Source organism: Dromiciops gliroides, chromosome 5 (assembly GCF_019393635.1).
Source record: "Dromiciops gliroides isolate mDroGli1 chromosome 5, mDroGli1.pri, whole genome shotgun sequence".
In the NCBI taxonomy this organism is placed as follows: Eukaryota; Metazoa; Chordata; class Mammalia; order Microbiotheria; family Microbiotheriidae; genus Dromiciops; species Dromiciops gliroides.
The window spans coordinates 103,992,511-104,016,242 of record NC_057865.1 but is presented as its reverse complement, the minus strand read 5'-3'; the positions used below and the strand labels follow the sequence as shown (position 1 = coordinate 104,016,242).

The 23,732-nt window shown below is 39.2% G+C and overlaps 1 protein-coding gene across 1 annotated transcript in view; it reads left to right on the top strand.

The window, feature by feature from the left end:
• Positions 1–19,369, top strand: part of TMEM178B (transmembrane protein 178B) — a 447,373-nt gene extending 428,004 nt beyond the window's left edge. Inside the window, exon 4 of the mRNA XM_043965935.1 lies at positions 13,832–19,369. Within this exon, the coding sequence (XP_043821870.1) occupies positions 13,832–14,082 (251 nt within the window). The 3' untranslated portion in view covers positions 14,083–19,369. The remainder of the gene's footprint in view (positions 1–13,831) is intronic.
• The last annotated feature ends 4,363 nt before the right edge of the window (positions 19,370–23,732 follow it).

Sequence of the window (23,732 nt, the reverse complement as noted above, 5' to 3'; positions counted from 1 at the left end):
CTAATACTCACCTGTCATGGTACAGTCTTTAAAACCCCGATAAGAACCTTGGTTTCCTTAGGAATGCTTTGTTTCTTCTTATGCTAGAGACAACTTGGTGAAGTGGTAGGATAACTTGTCATAAATGATCCTAATTTTGAGCCCTAAGGACAATATTTAATAGTGCCCAGGAAAGTCACTTAACCCCTCTGATATTAAATTTCTACCTTTTAAAAATAGGGATAGAAAAATAATAAAATATTTATATGGGAAAAATAAAATAAATAAAAATAGGGATAATAGCTTTCATGATATCGTTTATACTTATATATAATCTATTATAATAGATTCAATGTGTTATATATTCCAAAACATATATTCTGTGTTATATATTCCATAACACATATTCTACATGTTATATATTCTATAACATATTTTATATATTCTATAGAGAATCTATTCTATATTTCATATATAAGCTATTAAAACTATATGTAAGGGGCAGCTAGGTTGTTCAGTGGATAAAGCACTGGCCTTGGAATCAGAAGGACCTGAGTTCAAATCTGACCTCAGACACTTGACACTTACTAGCTGTGTGACCCTGGGCAAGTCACTTAAACCTCATTGCCCTTAAAAAAACAAAACAAAAACAAGCAAACAAAAAGCAACTATATATAATATACAGGCAGACCTTGGAGATATTGCAGGTTCGGTTTCACACCACTGCAATAAAACAAATATCATAATAAAGGGAGTCATGAATTCTTTTGGTTTTCTAGTGCATATAAAAGTTATGTTTACACTATACTGTAGTCTATTAAGTGTGCAGTGGTGTTATGTCTAAAAAATGTACTTTTTTGTGGCAGGGCAATTGAGAATTAAGTGACTTGCCTGGGGTCACACAGCTAGTAAGTGTCAAGTGCCTGAGGCCAGATTTTAACTCAGGTCCTCCAGAATCCAGGGCTGGTGCTTTACCACTGTGCCACCTAGCTGCCCCCCCAAAATGTACATTTTTAAATAGTTTACTGCTAAGAAATGCTAATCATCTTCTGAACCATCAGCAAATCATAATCTTTTTGCTAGTGGAGGGTCTTACCTCAATGTTGATGCCTGCTGACTGATCAGGATGGGGGTTGGTCTGGTTGTGGCAGTTTCTTAAAATAAGTCATCAATGAGTTTTGCTACATGGATTGACTCTTCTTTTCGCTTGAACACTTAGAGGCCATTGTAGGGTTACTAATTGGCCTAATTTCAACATTGTTGTGTCTCAGGGAATAGGGAAGACTGAAGAGAGGGAGAGAGTCTGGGAATGACAGGTTTCAGTGGAGAAGGCAGAATACATACAACATTCATCTGTTAAGTGCACCATCTTCTATGGGCATGGTTCATGGAATCCCAAAACAATGATTATTTTATTATATAATAGTAATATTATTATATTACTGAACCTAATATTCAATATATAATAATAATACTTTACCTACCTTGCTATAGTAATATGGATTATTATTACTGATACTGATATTGACTAAACTGGGCCCTGGTGCTCAAGGCCACTTTGGCTGTTTCCATTCAGGACTCATAACTATTATTTCCTCTGCTGCTTCTCTGGCAAAGAGTGAATCAATTAACTTCTTTGGAATGGAAAACACAATTTTTTCATCTTACCCTGTCTGTGCATGCTAATATAACAATAATTATGAGGATAGGTGTAGCATCTTGCCTGGGGTGTGATAGACCTAGACATCAGATATCCACATCTGCCAAGGCGTAATCATCACAGGTTACAAAGATGCTGATATTTCTCTGTGGGATTCAGCACAGAAATCTAGGACTCTCTGTCTTTTAGCCAGTTACACAAGAATACAGAACTGACTCTAAAAGCATGCATTTAGATTCCCTTCCTCAAATTCACTCCTAGACTTTCTACTCAGGTTCCTGACTGATACCTCATTCTCTTCCTTTCCCAAAGATTCAGTAACCGTTCCACACTCAACACACCAAAGGGCCCAATATTGCCACTGTGCCAATCCAACTATGCCAAACTCTTTAAATAGTCTAGGGGGATAATTCATGATTGCCAACAGTTTCATGAATACTGAATCTTCTCCCCACACAACTATCTGTTTTTCCCCAGGGAATCTGAGCCTCAATATCGAGTTGCTTAAACTAATAGAGTTAATAACATTGCAAAAAGTAGACAGCATGAGTTAGCCCTCAAAAGGAGGTTGAAGGATTAGTACCATAAAAGCTTATGTCAACATTTCAGTGTGTCTGTGATCTCATTTGTTTCAATGAGAAGACATCACCATTGCAGATTCCAACCTCTCTACTCCTCATCCTGCCAGATTCTTGTCCATGCCTTCATGGAAGTCCTCCATGGAGAATTTATCCAACACAGGCCTTCCTCTGGTTCTTTTACTGTTTTGTGGATACCAATGCATTGCTCAAACTATCCATCCACTTGTGACCCCTCACTCTTGTGACATGGTCACTTCACCTCTTTTTCCAATCATAACTGTTCTTGGTGATGTATTTTATCCCACTCTTAGAATGCAAGTCATGTTCCTAATACATTATGGCCAACAGCCCCCATAGAGGACTTTCCATTGTCCTTTGGATCACCTGCAATAGTGAGTCTTCTGAGATTGTGGTGATCCATGTTTCTCAATTAACAACAACAACAACAACAACTAACATTTATGAGGTGCTTTATCATTTACAAAGGACTTTACTTAAATTATTTCATTTATTCTCATAATAACCCTGTGAGTTAGATGCTAATATCTTCATTTTACAGATGAAGAAACTGAGATTGAGAAAGGTCTAATGACTTGCCTAGAGTCACACCACTAGTTATTGTCTGAAGCAGAATTCAAGCTCTGGTCTTGCTGACTTCGGGTCCAGAACTCTTCCCAGGGCATGAGCAAGCTGCCTATATAGGGATCAACATGAGAATTTGGGGGAGCAAGGCAGGGGGGAGTGGTCTGGACCTGTGATTTCATTGATATAAGGAGTGGCCAATAAGGAAATTCCCCTTCCCTAATTCAGATAGGCACCTGTACTGTAATTTCTAGCCTTAGAAATTGCTGGGGGGGGGGGGGCTGCAGCTAGGTGGCACAGTGGATAAAGCACTGGCCCTGGATTTAAGAGAATCTGAGTTCAAATCCGACCTCAGACACTTGACACTTACTAGCTGTGTGACCCTGGGCAAGTCACAACCCTCATTGCCCTGAAAAAAAAGAAAAAAGAAATTGCTGGTGAATGGGGGGGGGGGGGAATAAGGGGTTAATTGTCTTGCTCAGGATCACACAGTCAATAAAGTACAGAGGTAGGAATTTGAACCCAGATCCTTCTTACTCTTTGGCAATCATTCTCTCCATTAAGTCATATGATCAGCAGAATATCTGGTACTTTAAAAAAACGTTGAAAGTAATTAATCATAGACAGTCATCAGCATATTTCCTGACTACCTGGGAGTTGTCTGTCTTCCTCCTGTGCCTCCAGACTTTATAGATACAATAATTATTGAGACATTGATTCCTGGCCCCAAGGAACCTCCATTTTAATAGGGAAGATGACTTACACTTCAATACCTATATTGAATGTAAGTATGCAGAAAGAACAACGTGCATATAAAATCCTATAAAACAAAACATAATGTAACTTGGTAAAAGAAATACAAAGAGAATCAAGTGCAAAAAGAGAATTCCAGGAAGATAGAGGTCATTCCCTACTGAAGATGAAGGAAGTGCAGCAGCAGTGTAACTATACTCAGGTCACAGCATGGAGGACAGAGTCAGGCCTCAGTAATGGTAGCACCAGCAGCAATGCTAGAATCTCAGCAGTGTTGGCAGTGATCAGGCCTCTGGGCAGAGGGGCATTGCCAAGCCCTGGCAGAAGGAGGCAGTATTTGGTCTAGCAGTGGTGGACCCCAGTGGCAATAGTAATGGGCAGCAGCATAGCAATGGTAGGAAAACTCAAGGTGTGTAGCAAACTATAATGTTGTAGTAGTAGTAGTAGTAGTAGTAGTAGTAGTAGTAGTAGTAGTAGTAGTAGTAGTAGTAGTAGTAGTAGTAGTAGTAGTAGTAGTAGTAGCAGAAGTAGTAGTAGTAGTAGTAGCAGAAGTAGTAGTAGTAGAAGGAGGAGGAGGAGTATACTGCTACTAATCTGAGAAATCTAATTGAGTAGGAAGATAAGGAAAGAAAGGGAAGGAAGGAAAGGGAAAGGAAGGAGGAACAAAATGGAAAAGGGAAAGGAAGGAAAAGTACAAGGGGAAGGAAAGGGAAGGAAGAAGGGGGAAAATAAGCATTAATTAAGCATCTCTTATGTTCCAGGCACTGAACTAAACACTTTAACCCTCGAAGAGATATGTTATTGTTATCTCTATTTTACAGCTGAGGAAACTAAAGTAAACAGAAGTTAAATGACTTGCCCAAGGTCACACAGATATCTGAGGCTAGATTTTAATTCAGGTCTTCCTTACTCTGAGCTCAAAGCTCTATTTATTGTACTAAACAGCTTGTAGAAATACCTGAAGGGATAGAATGTAAGATAAGGCTGCAAAAGTAGGTTGAAGTCCAAGTTTTAGAAGGAAGGCCTTGAGTTGTCAAGCTAAAGTGTTTATTGACTTCCATTCCACCGGTAATGGAGAAATATTGAAGTTCTTTTAAGCATTGGATTGGTCATCAGACTTTGGATTAGGAAAACTATGTGGCAGTGGTGAGATTATGGGGTGGAGACAAGGAGACTAACTGTACTAGCCAAACAATTCCTTTGAAGTTGATGTTCCTGAAAAGTCAGGCCAGGGCCTAGGCTCATCTTTTTGGTGGTTGCCTTTTCTTATGTAGAAAGTCCTGCTTCTAGCCCACTCCTGTAGACAGAACTAGGTTCTCCTACCTCTTGAACTCATGAAGTTGCCTCCAAAACTGACACATCCATCTCAGGACCATTGTTTGATCACCTCTGATCGGGGAAAAGAAACACAAAACAAAAGAGACTGCAAGAAGCCCAAGCTCAGATTTAGCCAATTGAGTCTCCCTGCTCCAGCTGCCACAGAGAATGGTTGATATGCAGCTGGGAGAGGAGAAAAGTGACCACCATCAACCCTGCCCCTCCCGCAAGAGGTTCAAAGGATACTCATACACTCCAAAGCTAGGAAGAAAAAGAGAAAACTGAGAAAGGCAATTCACTTCCTTTTTTTTTTTTTTTTTTTTTGGTGAGGCAATTGAGGTTAAGTGACTTGCCCAGGGTCACACAGCTAGTAAGTGTCAAGTGTCTGAGGCTGGATTTGAACTCAGGTCCTCCTGAATCCAGGGCCAGTGCTTTATCCACTGCACCACCTAGCTGCCCACCCATCATAGACTTTTAAAGAGAGTTCATTTGTGGAGGATGTTTCATTTTATAGACAGACAGTCACATAGATAGATATACACACATACATACATACAAACACATATACATATATATTCTAATTAAAAACAAAAACACGGAAATTCGGTAGAAAATAAGAGAAACAATAGAAAAAATTTAAATGAATGAATGAATATGAGAGCAGATTATAGTGAAACCTGAAGCCATGTGCAAAGAAAAAAACAAATGCTAGAACACAGTGTCATGAACTCTATGGTAGGTTAAGAAACATACAGTAGTAATGATTATAAAGGTATTATGGCATTCAGGGGTGTGCTTGTACTGATTTGAGAGCCGATTGTTAAATTTTCAGTGGGAGCATTTATACCTTAGTATGCTAGAAGTCAGGACTTGGTCTATGTGCTTGTTGATTGTCTAGAATATTTGTAAGTGTTGGAGAAAATGTTAATGCCATCCATTTTCTGAGCTCCAATTGTTCAGCGTTTATCAGCCCACCTCTGGGTATGGTAAAAAAAAAAATTTTTTTGACTTAGAATCATTAAGGTTTGAATTAAAAGACTGCCTTTGACACTTACGAGCTATGTGACTTTAACCAAGTTACTTAAACTCTCAGTCTCAGTTTTCTCATCTGGAAATCTGTTGTATTTGCCCACCTATCTTTTACAATCATTCAAAAGACCACCTATTTAGTCTATTAGTCTGACCACCTATCGAGGAAACACAAAGTGGGGTAAGAATGGCAAATACCAACCTATAACATACATGTGAATGGACATGTAGCTCATCACCATGTAGATATTGTATGGACACCACAAATGGATGGTGATCTAGGCACAGAACCTAATAGGAGAAGAGTGGAATGAATTGTATTTGGGAAATTGTGCAGTACTTTTAATTTTTTTTTTTGCAGTACTTTTGATGACTTCAAACTTCTTTCTGAAACAAAAGCTCAGCTTTTTAGCATGAATATTATTCTTTCAGAGATAGTCCAGTGGCTGCAAGTCATGGAATGCCACTGTCTCTAAAGGCATGAAGTTGTGGGTCACCCTAAGGACAATGGAGAGGCACACAGTAGACACTAATAAGTTGCAGTATAATGCCAGCAAATAATTATATAGAAATAACATAAAAGGCACCATCAGAGAGATGGATGACTAGAAGAAAAACAAAACAATAACAAAAAAGATGGGTTGGGACAGCTAGGTGGCACAGTAGATAAAGCACCAGCTCTGGATTCAGAGGGATCTGAGTTCAAATCCAGCCTCAGACACTTGACACTTAATAGCGGTGTAACTCTGGGCAAGTCACTTAACCCCAATTGCCTCACCAAAAAAAAAAAAAAAAAGAGTGCTAATGGCCACCCCATATATTCTACTTCCATTGGTATCCATGTAATGACCAGAAATCCAGAAGAAAGCTCCCAACATTTTGGATAGGTCTAGGAGATGACCAAGATCCAAACAGGATGAGATTTACACCATCAAATATAGAGTTAATGAGATCAAAGGTGCATTAAAATATCAAAGAAGCACCTACCTCACAGGGTTTCTGGAAGATCAAATGAGATAATATATACATACAACACATTCTTTAAGCTTTAAAGTGTAAGACATTGTATTATTATAAGACAGAAGACTCTGAAAAGTTACTTGTTTAGGAGTTAGAAAGAGGGTCCAACAATCCTGGCTGAAAACAGTTCCCATTTCTTCCTCTCACCCTGACCTCAGTTGCTCTGAGGACACTGAAAGGTGTGGGAAAGCTGGAAGCCCAGACCACAGTCACTCTTCCTAGCTAATACCTTTCTGTCAGTTAGGTGGATAGAGTTAAGTGGATAGAGTGTTAGCCTTGGAATCAAGAAGACCTGTATTTGTATCCTGCCTCAGACACTCATTGGCTGTTTGACTCGACTTCTCAGCCTTATTTTCCTGACCTATAAAATGGGTGTAATAATAGCACCTACCTTATGGGGTTGGTGAGAATAAAGTGAGATAACATATAACAAACATGCTTTTGCAAACCTTAAAGCTGTTAAAAACATAACTGCCATTAGCTATTATGATTATTACCTTCCACATAGTAGGTTTTTAATATCAATTAAATGAATCTAATTGATGATACTGCTATGAAGAGGTGGTAGAAAGGGGAGAATTAGAACAAGTCAGCAAGAGGAAAGATAACAGCTAGGCATTTCTTCTTGTTAGTGCATTCATCAGGAATCAAAGTGGATTTGGGAGAGAAATAGGTGGTGCTATGTATGAAAATCAAAGAGATATTTAACAGTTATTTAATTCTTGATTAACTCAATTGTATATACATGTGAAGTTTATAAACTAGGGGATCAATTAAAGTGGCTAAAAGTAAACAGCTAGGAAGAAGACTTTGAGGCATGTCTCATTTTTTGTTTGTATCCACAGTGCTTAGGACAATTCCTGGTGCACGGTAAACACTTAAAAATATTAACATTCATTCATTTGTTCACTCATAATAAACACCATAAACACCAGCAGTTCATATTTCTATCAGTTCAACTGTCAGTTGCCTGTGGTGGCTACTTCTAACTCCCTTACTAACCTTCCCAGGCTTGATTGACCCAATGAATTGGATCTAAAAGTTTCCCAGTGGGACATTAGCTATTTGATTCTCTTTTCTGAAATGGAAAGCCCAAAAAATGAATCATCACAAGGGCCCCATTGAACTTGGTTAGTGTCGTGGCTTCAGACCCATGTCTCCAGAACCTGAGTATTACTGATTTGACCACCTCCTGTTTTTCTGATGACATCCAAGTTCACAAAATTTAGTCATGCCTGTCCAAACTTATGTGGTGTTATTCAAGAATTTAAGTGACTTGCTCATGCACACAAAGATAGAAAACATCTGAAACATTATTAAAATCTGTCTCCTAACTCTATATCTTATTATTCACTATAGCTAACTCTCATTCCAAAGATGGGAAAATAGTTTACCGCACATTTTCTTTGCTTTCCCTTTTATATGGTCCTTTGCTCAATGTTGTTAGAATATTTGTAGTTTCTGGGAACAAAAACCTTATTCTCAACATGCCTCAGGCTTCAGTTTCTGTCATCTATCTGGACTTGGATTCACCCTAACATAATATTCAACACAAGAAAGATGGTATGGATATAACACAAATATTATTGAGTCCTTATCTACCATATATCCGTATCCATAAATGGATCCAAACATTCTTGAACAAGAGGAAAATAAGAACATGTGATTCACAAGATCCAGCATCTCTTATCTGCTTTTCCCTCCCCATTTTCTGCCCTAACTCATTTGGCAGTTCTTTCCCCACTTTTATGCTTTATCTCATCTCAGGCCCCTCTTTTCCAAGAAAACATGAAAGGAAGCATCTTTCATCAGTTCCCTTTTGTTGACCAAATAGGCTCACACAAATTGTTAAACTTTGTCCATGAATAAACATTATACATATCTCATCTGGGATGACTCCAGGAAAATTAGAAATTAATCTATCTTCCTTTCCCACCAATACCATAATTGTTCTTTAAAGCAAGACATCATCCCTAAATGAGCTCTGTCTTTTGGTTCTATAAGTAAAGACAAGAAATGTCTACAATGGTGAGATGACACTGCTTTCAACATGAGCATGTTGGGAAGAAATCAATCAGCGAGCATTATTGAGTCTACAACATGTCAGTTACTGTACTAAATGGGGGATACCAAGAGAAAACAAAGATAGTCCCTGTCCCAAGGAGTTTACACTCTCATGGGAGAAACAATATGTATAGAAATAGGTGCATATGAGATAGATTTCGAGGATATGGAAGGTAGCCTTAGAGGGGACAGCACTAGCCATTTCGGGGAGGAGAGAAACCAGGAAAGGTCTCGTGCTGAAGAGAGCATTTGAACTGAGTCTTGAAGGAAGTCAAGGATTCCAAGAGGTGGAAGTGAAGAAAGAGAGTATTCCAGACATTGGGGACACTCAGCATAAAGGCACAGAGACAAGAGATGAAGTGTCATGTGGGAGGACCAGCAGGTTGGTCAATATAATTGGTTTGAAGAGTTTGTAAAGGGGCATAATGTATAAGAAGATTCAAAAGGCAGGAAGGGGCCAGGTTGTGGGAGTTTTAAATGCCAAAAGAGTTTATATTTGATCCTACAGATAATGAGACCACTGGAGTTTATTGAGTGGGAGAAGAGGGACAGGTGTCCTGGCCAGAATGGAGCCACAGACAAATCACTTTTGACAGCTGTTTAGAGGATAGATTGATATGGAGAGAGACATGAAATAGAGAAATTAGTTAGAAAGCCATTGCAATAGTCCACGAGGAGGTCAAAGTGACAATATCTAACTGGTTGAATATATGCAGTGAGTAAAAGTGTGGAATCAAGGACAAAACCAAAGTTGAGTAACAGGAAGGTGATGCTACTCTTGAGAAGGGAGAAAATGGGTCCTGTTTTGAATATACTTAGTTTTAGATGAAAACATGGGAAGAAACAAGGCAGATAAATGAGTAGCTGGTGTTTATACTGTGCTTTATGTTAATTATCTCAAAGGGCTTTAAAAATTATCTCTTGAACCTCTTCATTTTGCATATATGAGGAAAGTAAGGGTGAGAAAGGTCATAACTTTTCCAAGGTCACATGATAAATGAGTGAGCCATGATTCAACCCTGGTCCTTTTCTCCCAAATCAAAGAGTCTTTGAAGTACACTATTCTGCTTCGATCAATCAACAAGCCTCTTTTAAGTGGATACTATGTGCCAAGCACTAAGATAGACCATGGGATTTCAAAACAAATGGGAAATAAATCCTATTCTAAAGAAGCTTATGTTTTCTTAAGGAGACAACATGCAATGATAAGCATATTTTTTTAAAAATACAAGAAAACTTAAGCAAAAGGAGGCACTTGCATTTGGGGGAGGTCAAGCTTTACTAGAATTATAGTAATGATGATAATAATAATAATAATAATAGCTGATAGTCACATAGTACTTTAAGGTTTTCAAAGTACTGTACATACATTATCTAATTTACTTGTTAGTATCAAGAGGTCAGGGGCCATCATATATTTATATTTATATCTTCCAGAGAGTCTAACACAGTTCTTTGAATGTCATAAGCATTCAATTAATGTTTGAGAAAGGAAGGGGAGGAAAGAGAATAGGAATTGAGAAGGAGGAAAAGAGAGAGAAATAGATTGAAATTTCATATATTTATGTGTATATATATATATATATATATATATATATATATATATATATATATATATATATGAAACCTGCATTTTCCAGAAAGAAATTTCATAGTCACTGAGGCAGCCTATAAAATTTTTAGCTAGAGAATAGGCATTTGAGCACTTTGGAACTCAGAAGGTGGTATTTTTCGTCGAGGCAGTATGTGATATATGTGTTTTGGTAGGGAGATGACTGTACCTATGTCCTTCCATGACTCTGAAAAGGGTATCCTTAGCTCAGATGTTGCCTTGCAGACTTCTGAGATGTTTGATAGGCACCCAAGGAAAGGGACTGATGTTAAGAACGTCAGCATTATGCAATGAGGGAAAAGAAAGCAAAAGAATGGATTAAACCAGGCTCTGTGGTAGGTGTACTTGCTGTGCCCAAAATTATGCTAGGTTCTATGGAAGTAGATGAAGTGATCCTCAAACTCAAGAATTTATTTTCATCGGGGAGATAAAACAAATGCTAATTAAATGATTCATGAACACTAAGCAATGGGCCCAACATACACTATTATAACATTGTTTCAACCAATGCCATTGCACAATTTCACATTATTAGTCTAGCATAACCAAATCCCAATCTGTAGTTCTTATAACATGAATGCCATATTCCCCAGGGAACTACTAACTGCCCACTGTAATGTTGCATTGCTTTCCTTTTTTTGTGGAGCCTACTGGAAACATTAGGTGGGGATATAGCTATATTTCTTCATTGCATTAATGGATCTCTTATCTCACCAAGATAGGCAATCCCCCTGGCAGTACAGCTTACAACCCATCCATGTCTCCTCATCCCATAAAATTGTTACCCATGTCCTCCCATAGGCTTTCTGTCAAAGGATGTGATGGAGACTTTTTCTAAGTCTTTTAACATTCCATGGATGCCAGTCCAGTGCTTCAGCTAGTCACTGGTTTTTCCTTGTTGTTTTTCCACAATTGATCCATTTCCTTTCCCAATCCAACATTTTCTGGATGATTTTTCTTAGGCCATTTCTAGAGCATTGGAGATTGTGACACTGCTTCATCATTTACAGCAATATAGTGTCCCCAAAAGAGTATTTGTCTCAGGGAATAACATGGAATCCTTGAAAATATGCATAGTATCCTAGATACAATTTCACCTGCCCTCTTTCTCCTCCTTGTCAGTTATGGGTGCAGCTCTGCTGTGCTTTAAGATATAAGTTTCTCTGTAGTTTAAGGAATATATATTGATGGATTGACAATGGGAATGGGCTATATGTATGTGCGTGTGTGTATGTATACACACATATGTGTGTTCATACTTATATGTGTATATAGGTATATATGTGTGCATATACATAGTTATATACTTTGAGCTATCATACTACCCACATTTCTTGATGATATTAGACATGACTATGGATGGTCCATGGCATGTATATGTGTGTATAATATACATATACATATGTATGTGCATATGCATATATGTGCATAATACATATGTATATTCGTATACCTATAAACATGCACATACATATATAGGACACATATAGAAATTTATGTCTATATATGTGTGTGTGTGTATGTATGTATATGTGTATATATATATATATATGGGTAGAGCTATTACTCAAAGAAATAAGAGATGCTTCTTAAATTTGTATATTGTTCACTCACACAAAATAAAGAATGGGTATTAGGGGATACAAACCAGATAACTTTTCAATAAAAAATATGAAAATATATTTGCTCTGAAAATCAGCAACCATCTTCTATCACATGTAGTACTAAGTAGTACTAAAATTTGTCCCTTTCTTAGTCTTCTTTTGGGAATCTCTACTCTCAGTATTTGTTTACTGCTAATATAATAATACTTTTTCTTTTTTTTTTTTAGTGAGGCAATTGGGGTTAAGTGACTTGCCCAGGGTCACACAGCTAGTAAGTGTTAAGTGTCTGAGGCCAGATTTGAATTCAGGTACTCCTGACTCCAGGGCCAGTGCTCTATCCACTGCGCCACCTAGCTGCCCTAATAATACTCTTAATATAATAATAGTATATTGTTTACCACTAATACAGCTATGTGATTTTGAACAAGCTCAACATACTTGATATATGGAATAAATGGTATTGGAACCTAGAAAAGTTGAACTGTAGGGAAATTACAAGTTTCATTACAAATGGAAAATATAATACATCTCTTTCCCTTACTACTCCGTCACCACACATGTGAGTGTGGCACGCATATACACACATCTTAACTGTCTTTCATCCTCCTACCTATTCACCTTTGGTATCAAGGGCCTGATATTATTGTTCCTTAAGCTGCTGTTGTTCCTGGAATCAGAAATGTCAGTGTCTTGAGCTCTTCAAGGCCAAGATATGAATGTCCCTTAGGAGGTAAACAAGTCCATTCTTGGTTGGTAAAAATCACAACTACCATGTAATCCTAGGCTGTAGTATTTCACTATACAAGAGAGAGAGAAAGAATGTGAATATGCAGGTAGGTATATGGCTATAATCACTTGGGTCAGATAGCCTGAGGTGTCTTCCCAGCCACTGTCTCTGTTGGAAGTAATTCATGTTAACTTGTGAAAACTGCCAGAAACCTCTCTGATCCTAATGGCCTAATTCTGGTAGATGGTCTCAGCCTCTATGAAATATCCCCGTGTGTTAATAGATTAACAGAATCTCACAAAAACACATTTATAATGACATCATTTGATGCCTTATCACCATATAGAGGAGAACTCTTGAATTAGCAACAGCTTTTGGAGATGGGTCTAAAGATAAATACAATATAACGTGGAACTTGATTCATACAGGAACAGGAAAAAGTATAGGAATGGTTTCCCAAATAGGGAACACAAAGTAGAGGAACTTACTGAGTCGTTTTATCTTCTCTAAAGGCAGTGAAATATGGAAACTTCAAACCCTCCAAAAGAGGAAAAGGATGTTGTTTGGCTTCATTCCATCTTACCTCACAGGCTGATGAAGTGTTACTTCTTTTGTGTTTTCTCCAAGCTGTAGTTTCTGAATCTTTCTCTGCCTGAGGAAAGAGTGTATGGGAGTAGGAATGGTATTCCACAAGTTCCTCCTGAGGAAAAATTCCAGTCACTGCTCCTGTGTGACGCACATTTCAGTGGTATCTTTTCATACCTGAGAAAGTTACAAAAAAACAAAACAAACAAAAACAGTTGGTAACATTCACCTCTTTCTTTCTTTCCCCCTCCCTTTCTCTTTCCTATTCCTTCCCTTCTCCTTTCCTTATCCCTAATCCCACCCCACCTTGTGCTTTAGGAACCTTCTGCATCATTTCACTGTGCACCTGTGTGGCCGGGATCAACTTCGAGCTATCACGCTACCCACGCTACCTGTATGGACTACCTGATGATATTAGCCATGGCTATGGATGGTCCATGTTCTGTGCGTGGGGGGGCCTGGGCCTCACGCTTATCTCGGGCTTCTTCTGCACCTTGGCCCCTTCTGTCCAACCTGTCCCCAGGACCAACTGCCCCAAAACCAGACCTGAAAATGGGACAGTGTGCTAAAAAAAAAGAACAAACAACCCCCCATATATATATATAAATATATATATATATATATATAATATACATATATAAAACAGAAACTAAAGCAAGATGGTGCCAGTGCCAAGAGAGCATTGAGTTGGCTCAGGCACCCATGTCTTCACAGAACTTTGTGTTGCTTCATCCTTTCTCACTAAGATGGGGAAAACTTTGTTGTCATATGGCTCTTCCATCAATTCTTAACTTATGGCTTCATGATTTTTTGAAGGTTGAGTGAATGAATATGCTCACTTGAAGTTGAATCATGTTTACTGAGGATGGGTTGGTGAGCTGGGAAGGGACAGTGGCAAATGTTTGAAGCAGCACAGGAAGTAGGGAATACATGCCATCAATTGGACCAACAAGAGAAGAACCCACCACCCAACAATATTAATGCGAAGAAAACAAAACCCTTAGTTCACCTGTAGAATGTAACCAACTCTTGGAGGCCATTTTCCAAACCATCTCTTCTCCCAATGCTCCTGATCTTCTTCCCCAACTGCCCCACCAGCTACATACAAGAATTGGAAGAGAAAACAAACTGAGATGGAAGTTCTCTCTTTGCTTGCCAAACTTTTGGATGAACAAAAAAGGGGAGGGGAAAGGGGGAAGAGACCAACAACCCTGAGAGATGATATTTTCATCAATACAAGGACACTTCTTTGGATGCTCAGACAACCCAGTCTTATCTTCCAGCTGCCTTACATCCAGGTTAAACAGAGGCTGCCCTGCCCCCAACCCCATCTTCTGGGCAGACAGGGGCCTTTGAGAAATGCTGTGATACATGTGTGTATAACTTTTCTGATGGTTTTTTTTCCTCTTCAAATTGAAATATTGCAGTATGACTGTTGTCTATAAATTGTGCTGATATCTTGGCCCAGGCAAAAAGGCCTGGAAAAAGTAGAGAAGAGGCAAGCTTGTATGGGTGCCAATTCTGTAACTGGATTATTGGAGTGTGTGTGTGTATGTGTGTGTGTGTGTGTGTGTGTGTGAGAGAGAGAGAGAGAGAGAGAGAGAAAGGAGAGAGAAAATTCATGTGTGTGTATGTTACTGAGGTGTTATCGATTTCAGTTTTTCTATTATTTTAAAAACAGCTCAAAATTCTAGGTGGCAGAATCAAGAGAACCATTTGGATAGGGGACCCTATGGTTCTGCACATCACTGGGGACTATGTGGGAGGAGTCCTCTGAATTTGGAAGTTCAAGACACAGCTGGGCAAAAAGCCATTCCAGAAGAAGAAAAGGGAACAAAGTTTGGGAGGGAGAAAGAATGGTGCTTTTGGCCGATGTATGCTAAACAAGACCTTTTCTATTCCCCATTGATGGTAACTCCTGTTTCACTGAGTATTCCTCTCCTTCTGTATCAGTTCGCTCTCTGAAAAGATGAAAGAAGATAGGTCATGTGGAGAGAAAGAGAATCCATTTTCCATGGGCTCAAGTTTGTATTGATACTGTTGTAAATCAACCCAGAACTTTTTACTCTTTCCATCTTTTCCTCTCTCCCTCTCCTCTTCTTCCTTTTCTTTCTAATCTTCAAGGTCATGAATCCCAGAGTAACTGTCTTGTCTATTGACACCCAAGTGGAAGAAGGATAAATCCACCATAGTATCTTGGAATTGATTTGAGCAAATTGACACTGAGGTAGCTGGAGAAGCCAGGAAATGAACCAGGTAGGCATGAAGCCATGATATTAGGAGTCTGCCAAAGAGAGTAGGAAAGGAGCACTTACCAGAGACCACCATGTACAGAGTGCTATACTATGCTATTGGACAGCCATGAGATAAAGAAGAGAAGCCCTGAGATGGGGTCTCTACATAGCAAGTATGAGGTAAATAGAAAATCTATGTAAATGTAATGTTTTGTTAAATCAATATCTTGTGGATCACTTGCCAACCAACAAGCCTCTCCTCTATCCATTAATATTCCTTTTTTCACCTACTTATTCCTTCTCTCAGCTTCCTGACTGTTCATCCAATCTACTTTCCCCATACCCACCAAGTCGCATATTCTGCCACCTCTCTCAAAACATGCTAATTTTTTTGAGCATGTGAGAGTTTAACTGTGTGGTCTCCTGGTATGCATTGGTCTGTGGGAGTGTACACCTGAATGTATGTATCTATGTATGTGGAGTGTGTATGTATGTATGTATGTATGTATGTATGTATGTATGTATGTATCTGGGTACAGGTGTGAGTGTGTCTATGTCAAGACTTCTCAAAATTAGGATCATAGAGGCACAACTGGAAGGAACCCCAGAAATCAACTACTCTAACCTCATTTTACAGATGAGGAAACTGAGGCCCAGAGAGGTTAAATGACTGGGGACAGATGTCAGCATGCATAAAAGGGGTCTTTGTAGTTATATGAATATGGGGGGGATGGGGAAAAGTGTCTGTGTATAACCACGACTGTTATTAGTATATAACCGGAATAAGAATTATTTTTTAAATGGTGGATTTATTCTACAGGAAAGAGAAACAGCTATCAGGAAAACCTGTGGGTTTTAGAACTATAGGGAAATGCTCTTTTTTTTTTTTTTTTTACTTTGAAAAGTATGATTTCCTCGTAGGGGGAAAGGCATAAATGCCTCTTTGGGCATGAGGAGGAGTGAAGAGAAGTATCTCAGATTGAGAGCCATTTTGCCTTCATTCCCCTCTTGGGGAAGAAATGTTAGTCTGAGTTGGTGGGCAAATGGCCACATCCATGAGTATGCTTGGAAGCCTTCCTTTGGGAAGGAGGTTTGCCTGTGCCTAAAGAGTTTCTGAAGCCAAACTCCAGCTCCTTGAGTAAGTGGAAATTGTCCAGATGGTGGCAACTTGGCACAGGTAATTCATTGCATTTTTTTAAAAGGCACCAAACCTTTGGGTCCCAGCCCCTAGAAGCACCATTGTTTTTTCCTTCTTATTTCTTGTATACTACCATTAATAAATTTTCCACCTTAGTAAAATGCTTTCTGGAGGCTGATGGAAGAATGAACCTTTTGGAACAAATCTTTTTTCACTTTACCTTAGCTCTAAGCTTTAGGCTTCTCAAGACTTGAATACTTCTCAAAGGTATTATGGGTTCCTAGGGACCAGGGAACCGGGCTTTTCTGAATATTTCTCTCTACCTGCAGAGTCCTATATAGACAAGGCTACCTCTGACCTCCATACAGCAAGATACATGTGTTGAGTTGCTTTTTCAAACATGGGGATGTCTTTGCCCTGATTTATCCAGTGTCTTTCTTACCGGAATCTGCTTGCAACAGCAAGCCTACAACTGGCCAGGATTAGGAGAGAAGTCTGTTGTCATGGGACAGAGCAAATGTAGCTGGCCCACAGGAGGATTAAATGACCAGGCTAGATCCAGCCAGCTGAACTAAACACTGCAGTTCTTCATATGGAAACATCCACAATTAGACCAGTCACTTGTATCTTTGGGATTTGTAAGGACAGTATTTTAAATGACATCTTGGGACCAGAATTTCTTTTCTCCAAATTCCTAATCTAAGACCCTGGCCTCCCAAGGAGATTCGGAGTGAAGGTCCTCCCCAAAGTCCCCCCAGGCAAAGCAGAGCCCCCAAATCCTTTGCAGTTGTGCGATTTTGAGTAAACATGAAGCAAGTCTGTGTTTGTATACTATGAGATGCTGGTACATTGTAGGGACCCCTGCAACTCCTATTCTTAACCTTCCTAGAATTTTTCTGACAACATTCGCATATAAGAGGATTAAAGGAGCTATTTTGACTGTTTTGACCTTTTTTCTTCCTTACTTTTCCTCCTTTCCCAATTTTGGTAGGAAAAAGTTTCCTTTCCTGGTTTGCTTCCCCCAAACCACCTCTGATTCTAGCCTGTGCATGGTATTTCCCAGCGGGATCAGTCATTAATCATTTATTGAGTCCTAGTTAGGAAGGCCAAAGAAGTCAATTTATTCCCTTAGAAACAATGAGGCTATTCCATGTGTTGCTCTCACCCAATACCACTCTGACTTTTTAAAGGGAAATGCTCTACCAGAAATAAAATGTGCCTGTCTCCTAGCCAACCTTACGAAATCCTCAATTTGCCTGACAGGTCTTACTGTTTTAGTTCATCAAATGTCAAAATAGAGAGATGCCAGGACAAGGGAGTTACCAGACGGGGGCTTTCATTGGGTATTATACCTATTCGGGATACTTAGCCCTAGGTGTAAACCCCCTACTATTGTCCCCGTTACCTACATTTTGTGTCCCCAGAACTATTTCTGGGACCCCCATTAATTACCCAAATGCAGCACATGGAAAATTAAGACTAATCCTTCCTTTACCAGGTATTTTATCTGCAACAAATTGCATTCTGTGATCTGAGCATATTCATCTCAAGATTGTGGGAGGTGCTGGCTAAAAAATGTTTGTCTTGACTTTGGTAACTATCTATTTTGGGAAGAGGCCACTCTCATATATAAACTCATGTCCTTTGTTTTAATAAGCATATGCAGTTAGGATCCAGAGACCTGAAACTAAAATCCCAACACATAGTAGTCCGGTTGTAGTGTTTAATCTGTGAGTCTGATACTCAAGTTGAATTCAGAGCAGTAAAATCAACTGCTTCTCTCAGGACTGGTTAGATTTACATTTTCTTCCTATAAATGAGTTGTCCAGTAACTAAAAGATTTTCAGGTCTCTTAGGGGAAAGGAGTGAAGGAAATCACTTGGATCATCCTCTTATAAAATTCTTATATACTTGTGGGTTTGTTTTGGAAGTCGAGGTGAAATTGCATTTCCATAGAAATTCCCATTGGTCCATGGACTTAACTGTCTTAATGGTCATAAAGAAGGCTTCACCATCAAAGACTGGTGATGAGACTTAGAAGGGATTATATGATATAGACTAGAATAGTTGAACCAGACTTTCCATGCTCCCCCCAAATCAAATGCTTCTTTCTCATCCAAGTGATATGGGAGATATGACAGTAAAATAAGTTGAATATTTTTTTTAAACAAATAGACCAAAAATTCAAATTCTTGAACCCAGATCTTCATGATTCTAATCCCAGTATGCTATCTCCCTTCATACTTCCTCTCCACTGGAATACAAGTATGGGCTCCCAAATATGTTTTGAAGGGGAGACCACTCATTTCAGTGTGTGTTTGCTTTAAAATGTGGTCATGCTTTGCCCCCATTGAATACATATTGAAAGTAGAAGGCAAGAAAATAGTAACTTTATTCCTGATGATGGTATTATTTCTTTCCCCCCCTCCTCCCCCACTTCCTTCTTCCCCCAAGAGTTCTTGAAAAACTCCTTCCACTTCAGAGGAATTAGCTCTCCAGAAGGTATCTGATGGCCTCCTGAATGTCATATATAAGGAAAGATGGGCTAGCCAGATGGTAAGGAAGGCAATGGACAGAGAGAGAAGCAATGAAAAGTTTAGAAGAAGCCAAGAACAAAACAGAGAGTTCTTATGTTTTGGTGTTTTTTTCCAGTTGTAGAATGTCAGGGATATTTCACATTTGTCCCCAAAGGAGTCACTTAGAATACCTGACTCTAGACAAAGCACACAGATGGTTAGGAATGGCTGGCTATTTTTATTCAGCTTTGTCTGGAATGAACAACTCAGAGATGTGTTCATCTGAAAAAAATTCTGCTTGCTATAAGGGTACATAGCAGCAGCAGCAGCAGAAAGGGGTGTGAAATCTAAGGAGACTTAGCAACAGCACCCACCTTATTAGAAGATGGAGCAGTTCACCACCTCAGGAATGGGCTTGCAGGAACTTTAGAAAGGTTCCTAGTCTTGGATGATCTTCCCTATGTATGGGTGCCCCAAATTTCACTGGGTAGATTCACCTGAGAAAGGCAGTACATTTAAGCTGTTATCACTCATGCCTTAGCCCAATGAGGGATCTGAGAGCAGATTTTGACAAGAGACACAGAGAAAGTAGGCAGTAGAGCTGTATTATATATGACCCTGAAGGTGCAGAAAGAGTGCAGGTGATAAGCTTGCTTCACAATTTTGTCTTGAAAGGGTTGGCCATGTTTTATTCTCCACGTAATATAACATAACTTCACCTAGGACATAGCCAAGAGACATCAACTCTAAATTACCTTATAAGAGGAATATATATGTGTATATGTATATATGTACATATATACATATATGTATGTATATTTAAAGCATGATACCACACAAGTAGACTAGTAGCATTATAAAACACCAGGTCTGGAATATACCTTAGAAATCATATAGTCCAACTCCCTAATTTTACAAACAAGGAAACTGAATTCCAGAAATGTGAAGTAACTTGCTCAAGATCACTTCTGTTTCTAGCTGAAGAACCTGCCCTAGAGCCCATATTTCTCTCCTTATTACTGTTGGTAGTGGTGGTGGTGGTGGTCGGTCCTTCATTTTGGAAGAGGACCATGACATCAGGAGGTGATGCCATGACTTGCAGTGAATTAGATTTAAGTGAGGGAGGGCTGTGCAAAGTCACCAGCCTCACTCTCTCCTCCAGAGGAGTCATCTGGATCCAGTGGCAATATATGTTATCAGGATGACGGGAGGTGGCCCTGGATGTTGAGGGAATTGGGGTTAAATGACTTGCCCAGGGTCACACAACTGGTAAGTGTCTGAGGTCAGAATTGAACACAGGTCCTCCTGACTCCAGGACCAGTGCTCTATCCACTGCACCACCTAGCTGTCCCATGTTTCTTTCCACACTTAGCCCAGTGTTCTTGCCATTCCCTTATAATATCTCCCTGGATACCCTATTGTCTCAAAATTGTTCTCTGACATCATCACTTATGTCACTTCAATGATGGCTCCATGTTAACTTCCCTACAAGATAGATAATGAATCAGTTTCTGCAGGTTGCTTTTTGCAGATGTCACCACTAACTTCTTAGTTTTTTTTTTTAATTATTTTCCCTCAATAATAGGCATGATTTGTGCTGGTCTTCTCTGGGCTTTAGTTTCCTCATGTAAAATTAGATTGCTGAACCAAATGATCTCTAAGATCTTTCCTGACCCTAAATTACTGCAATCACTCCATATTCCCTAAATATCAATAACAAACATCTAGATTAGAGCCCAAGTTAAGAATACATTCCATAATTATGGAATAGGGGAAAGCTAACTTGTCCAGATAGCAATGAAACCCACTTTAAAGCTGTACAGTGTACTGCCTTGTGGGGAGAGAGCCCCACATTTGGAGTCAGAAAACTCGGGTTCAAATATTAGAGCTTCTGCTTATTTACCTGAGAGACCTTGGGCAAATTATTTATCTTCTCTGAACCTTGGTTTCCTAATCTGTAAATTAAGAGAGTTGGACTAGATGAAACTGGTCCTTGCAGTCTTAGAACCTATACTACCATTCTTCCATCTAATTTTGTCATCATTAGCATAGTGCTTGAATCGAACAGGTTGAACCACAGACAAATGATGACTGAGACACCCAAGAGACTCAGCATCTGGCCAGTGACATAGTTGGAAGAAAGTTTCGTGAACCTTTTTATGGGTTCTTTTTTGTGGCATCTCAATCTAAATATAGATGTAAGGGCACTGACCCACTAATTAAACAACACGGAATACACACTTGAACTTTAGCTGGCTTACATTTCCCTTTCCATCTCTAAATTTCATTATCTATAAAACAGGGATAAAATTTTACTTTTCCTCATTGTATTGCAAGGATGACAGAGAAGGGAAAATGAGAGTAAAGCAACTTGCAAATATAAAGTGTCATCCCAATGATGCATTGTTCCATTCATCCTAAGACAGGGAAACCCCATGTCATCACTCTTCCCTTCTAGGTCTTGCAAAGCCCTACTGAATCCCTATGATTTCAGTGAACTTAGGAACTACCAGATAAAGAAACTCTGTCTGTGAATTCAGGTCAGCACCTTCTTGGCAAATTATGTTAGAGGTGCCTGGGGGCACTGAGAGGATAAGTGATGTCCCCAGGGGTCAGACAGCTCCTATTTGTCAGTGGTGGTACTTGAACCTAGAGCTTCATGATTTTGAGGTTGGGTCTCTATCCCCTTCCCTATACTGTTTCTGAGTATATTTCATAGAAGAATTTACAAAGGACTTTGAATCTGAATCTGAAATGAAATCCCTTCCTTGCAGCTACCCCTTTACTAGAGCTTCAGTAAAAACTACACCAATATTCTGGGCAGAGAAAAATCTATTCTATTTTAAATCCCTCCAGAGAAGGAGATTCCATAACCTTCAGTCACCCCCTCCAGGGTTTTTTCCCGATTTCTACTGCCAACCCTGCATAGGTCAATTTGAGTAACTTTCCACTTATTTGTCCCCAGAGATGGTAGAATAGAGCTGACCATATGGGGCAATTAGCATATATGAGCTAGAACAATTAGTTATTAACAGAAAACACAGTGTCCATTCTGTATTCACCTCCCTTCCCAGTTTGCTAGACATGAGAAGAAAAAAATTCTAGAATATTTGACTTAATTCCTATTTCATCCATAAGAAAGGATATGTTTCAAGGAGTCATACATTTTGTAATAGGGACTCCCAGCAGGTGGGTTGGTCTGATGTGGAAAATTACATGTTGGAGAAGACAAGACCTTCATGGGGAGTCCATGGCAGCTTTGGGGAAAGTGTATTCACCATGGTAAATTCAGGGTGTAGCTCCCTCCAACAAACTACACAGAACACCCGTGTCCTTAAGAAACATGGGCCTCTGATGCTTGCTTTGTAACAGGTTGGGGTCTAGCATAATGGGATTACTTTACTATTATATGGAGGAGTGCCTAGGTTATAAAACTCAGCTGAAAAATGGGGGGAGTATTTCCCTCCTGGTAGCATCGTTGTTTAGTATTGACAACCAAGTTATGGGTTTTGATAGGAATTTGCCATCTCTTTGGCAGATGCTGACCTTGGTGAAGTTCAGCTAAGTTATTTCGTTCCAAAGGACTGGGTGCTGCATCTTGAGATGCTCTGTATTCTCTTTCTCCCATTTCCCCCTCCCCACCTTTCTCCTTCCAACTAAGCTTTTCCTTTTGTTAGAGGTCAACTGTAGACCCTTTCTAGCCTGTATGTTTCTGTGTGTATGTTTTCATGTGAGCGTGTTGGTGTGTTTCCTGTCAAGAGAGCTTTCATAAATTCATTTTTGTCCTGCTTCTTACTCCCATCCAGAGTGTGACTATTTTACTATCCAAGATATTTGTAAAAAAAAAAATGTGCAAAACAAAATATACTAGAAATTGGAAAAAAAGAGAGAATAAGTAAGGAAATAGAGGATCAGTAAAATATAAAGACAGCCTTCAGCTTTCTAGAGAAGTATAGAGACTAACCTGAAATCATGTCACTAGCTTCTTAATTTCCTTTTTTCTGTCCCCATCTCATTTCAGATTAAAGGAAGGGAGAAATCACTGGTGCCCATGTCTTTTAAATCATGGGATTATAGACTTAGAAGAGACTTAGAAATCATTTAATTCAAACTCTTCATTTTATAGATTTGGGAAACCAAGCCCCCAGGAGATAAAACCCCATCTCACAGAGTTAGTGGAAGAGCCGAGACTAAAAACCAGGTCTATAGGTTGGGGCTCTTTTCACCATACCACAATGCCTTTCTGTTTCTCTTCTGGCTACTTTTCTAAATGTTAATTATCAGCTATGAAACTCTGTCCCAAAGGGTTCTTCTTTAAAAGTAAAACTCAT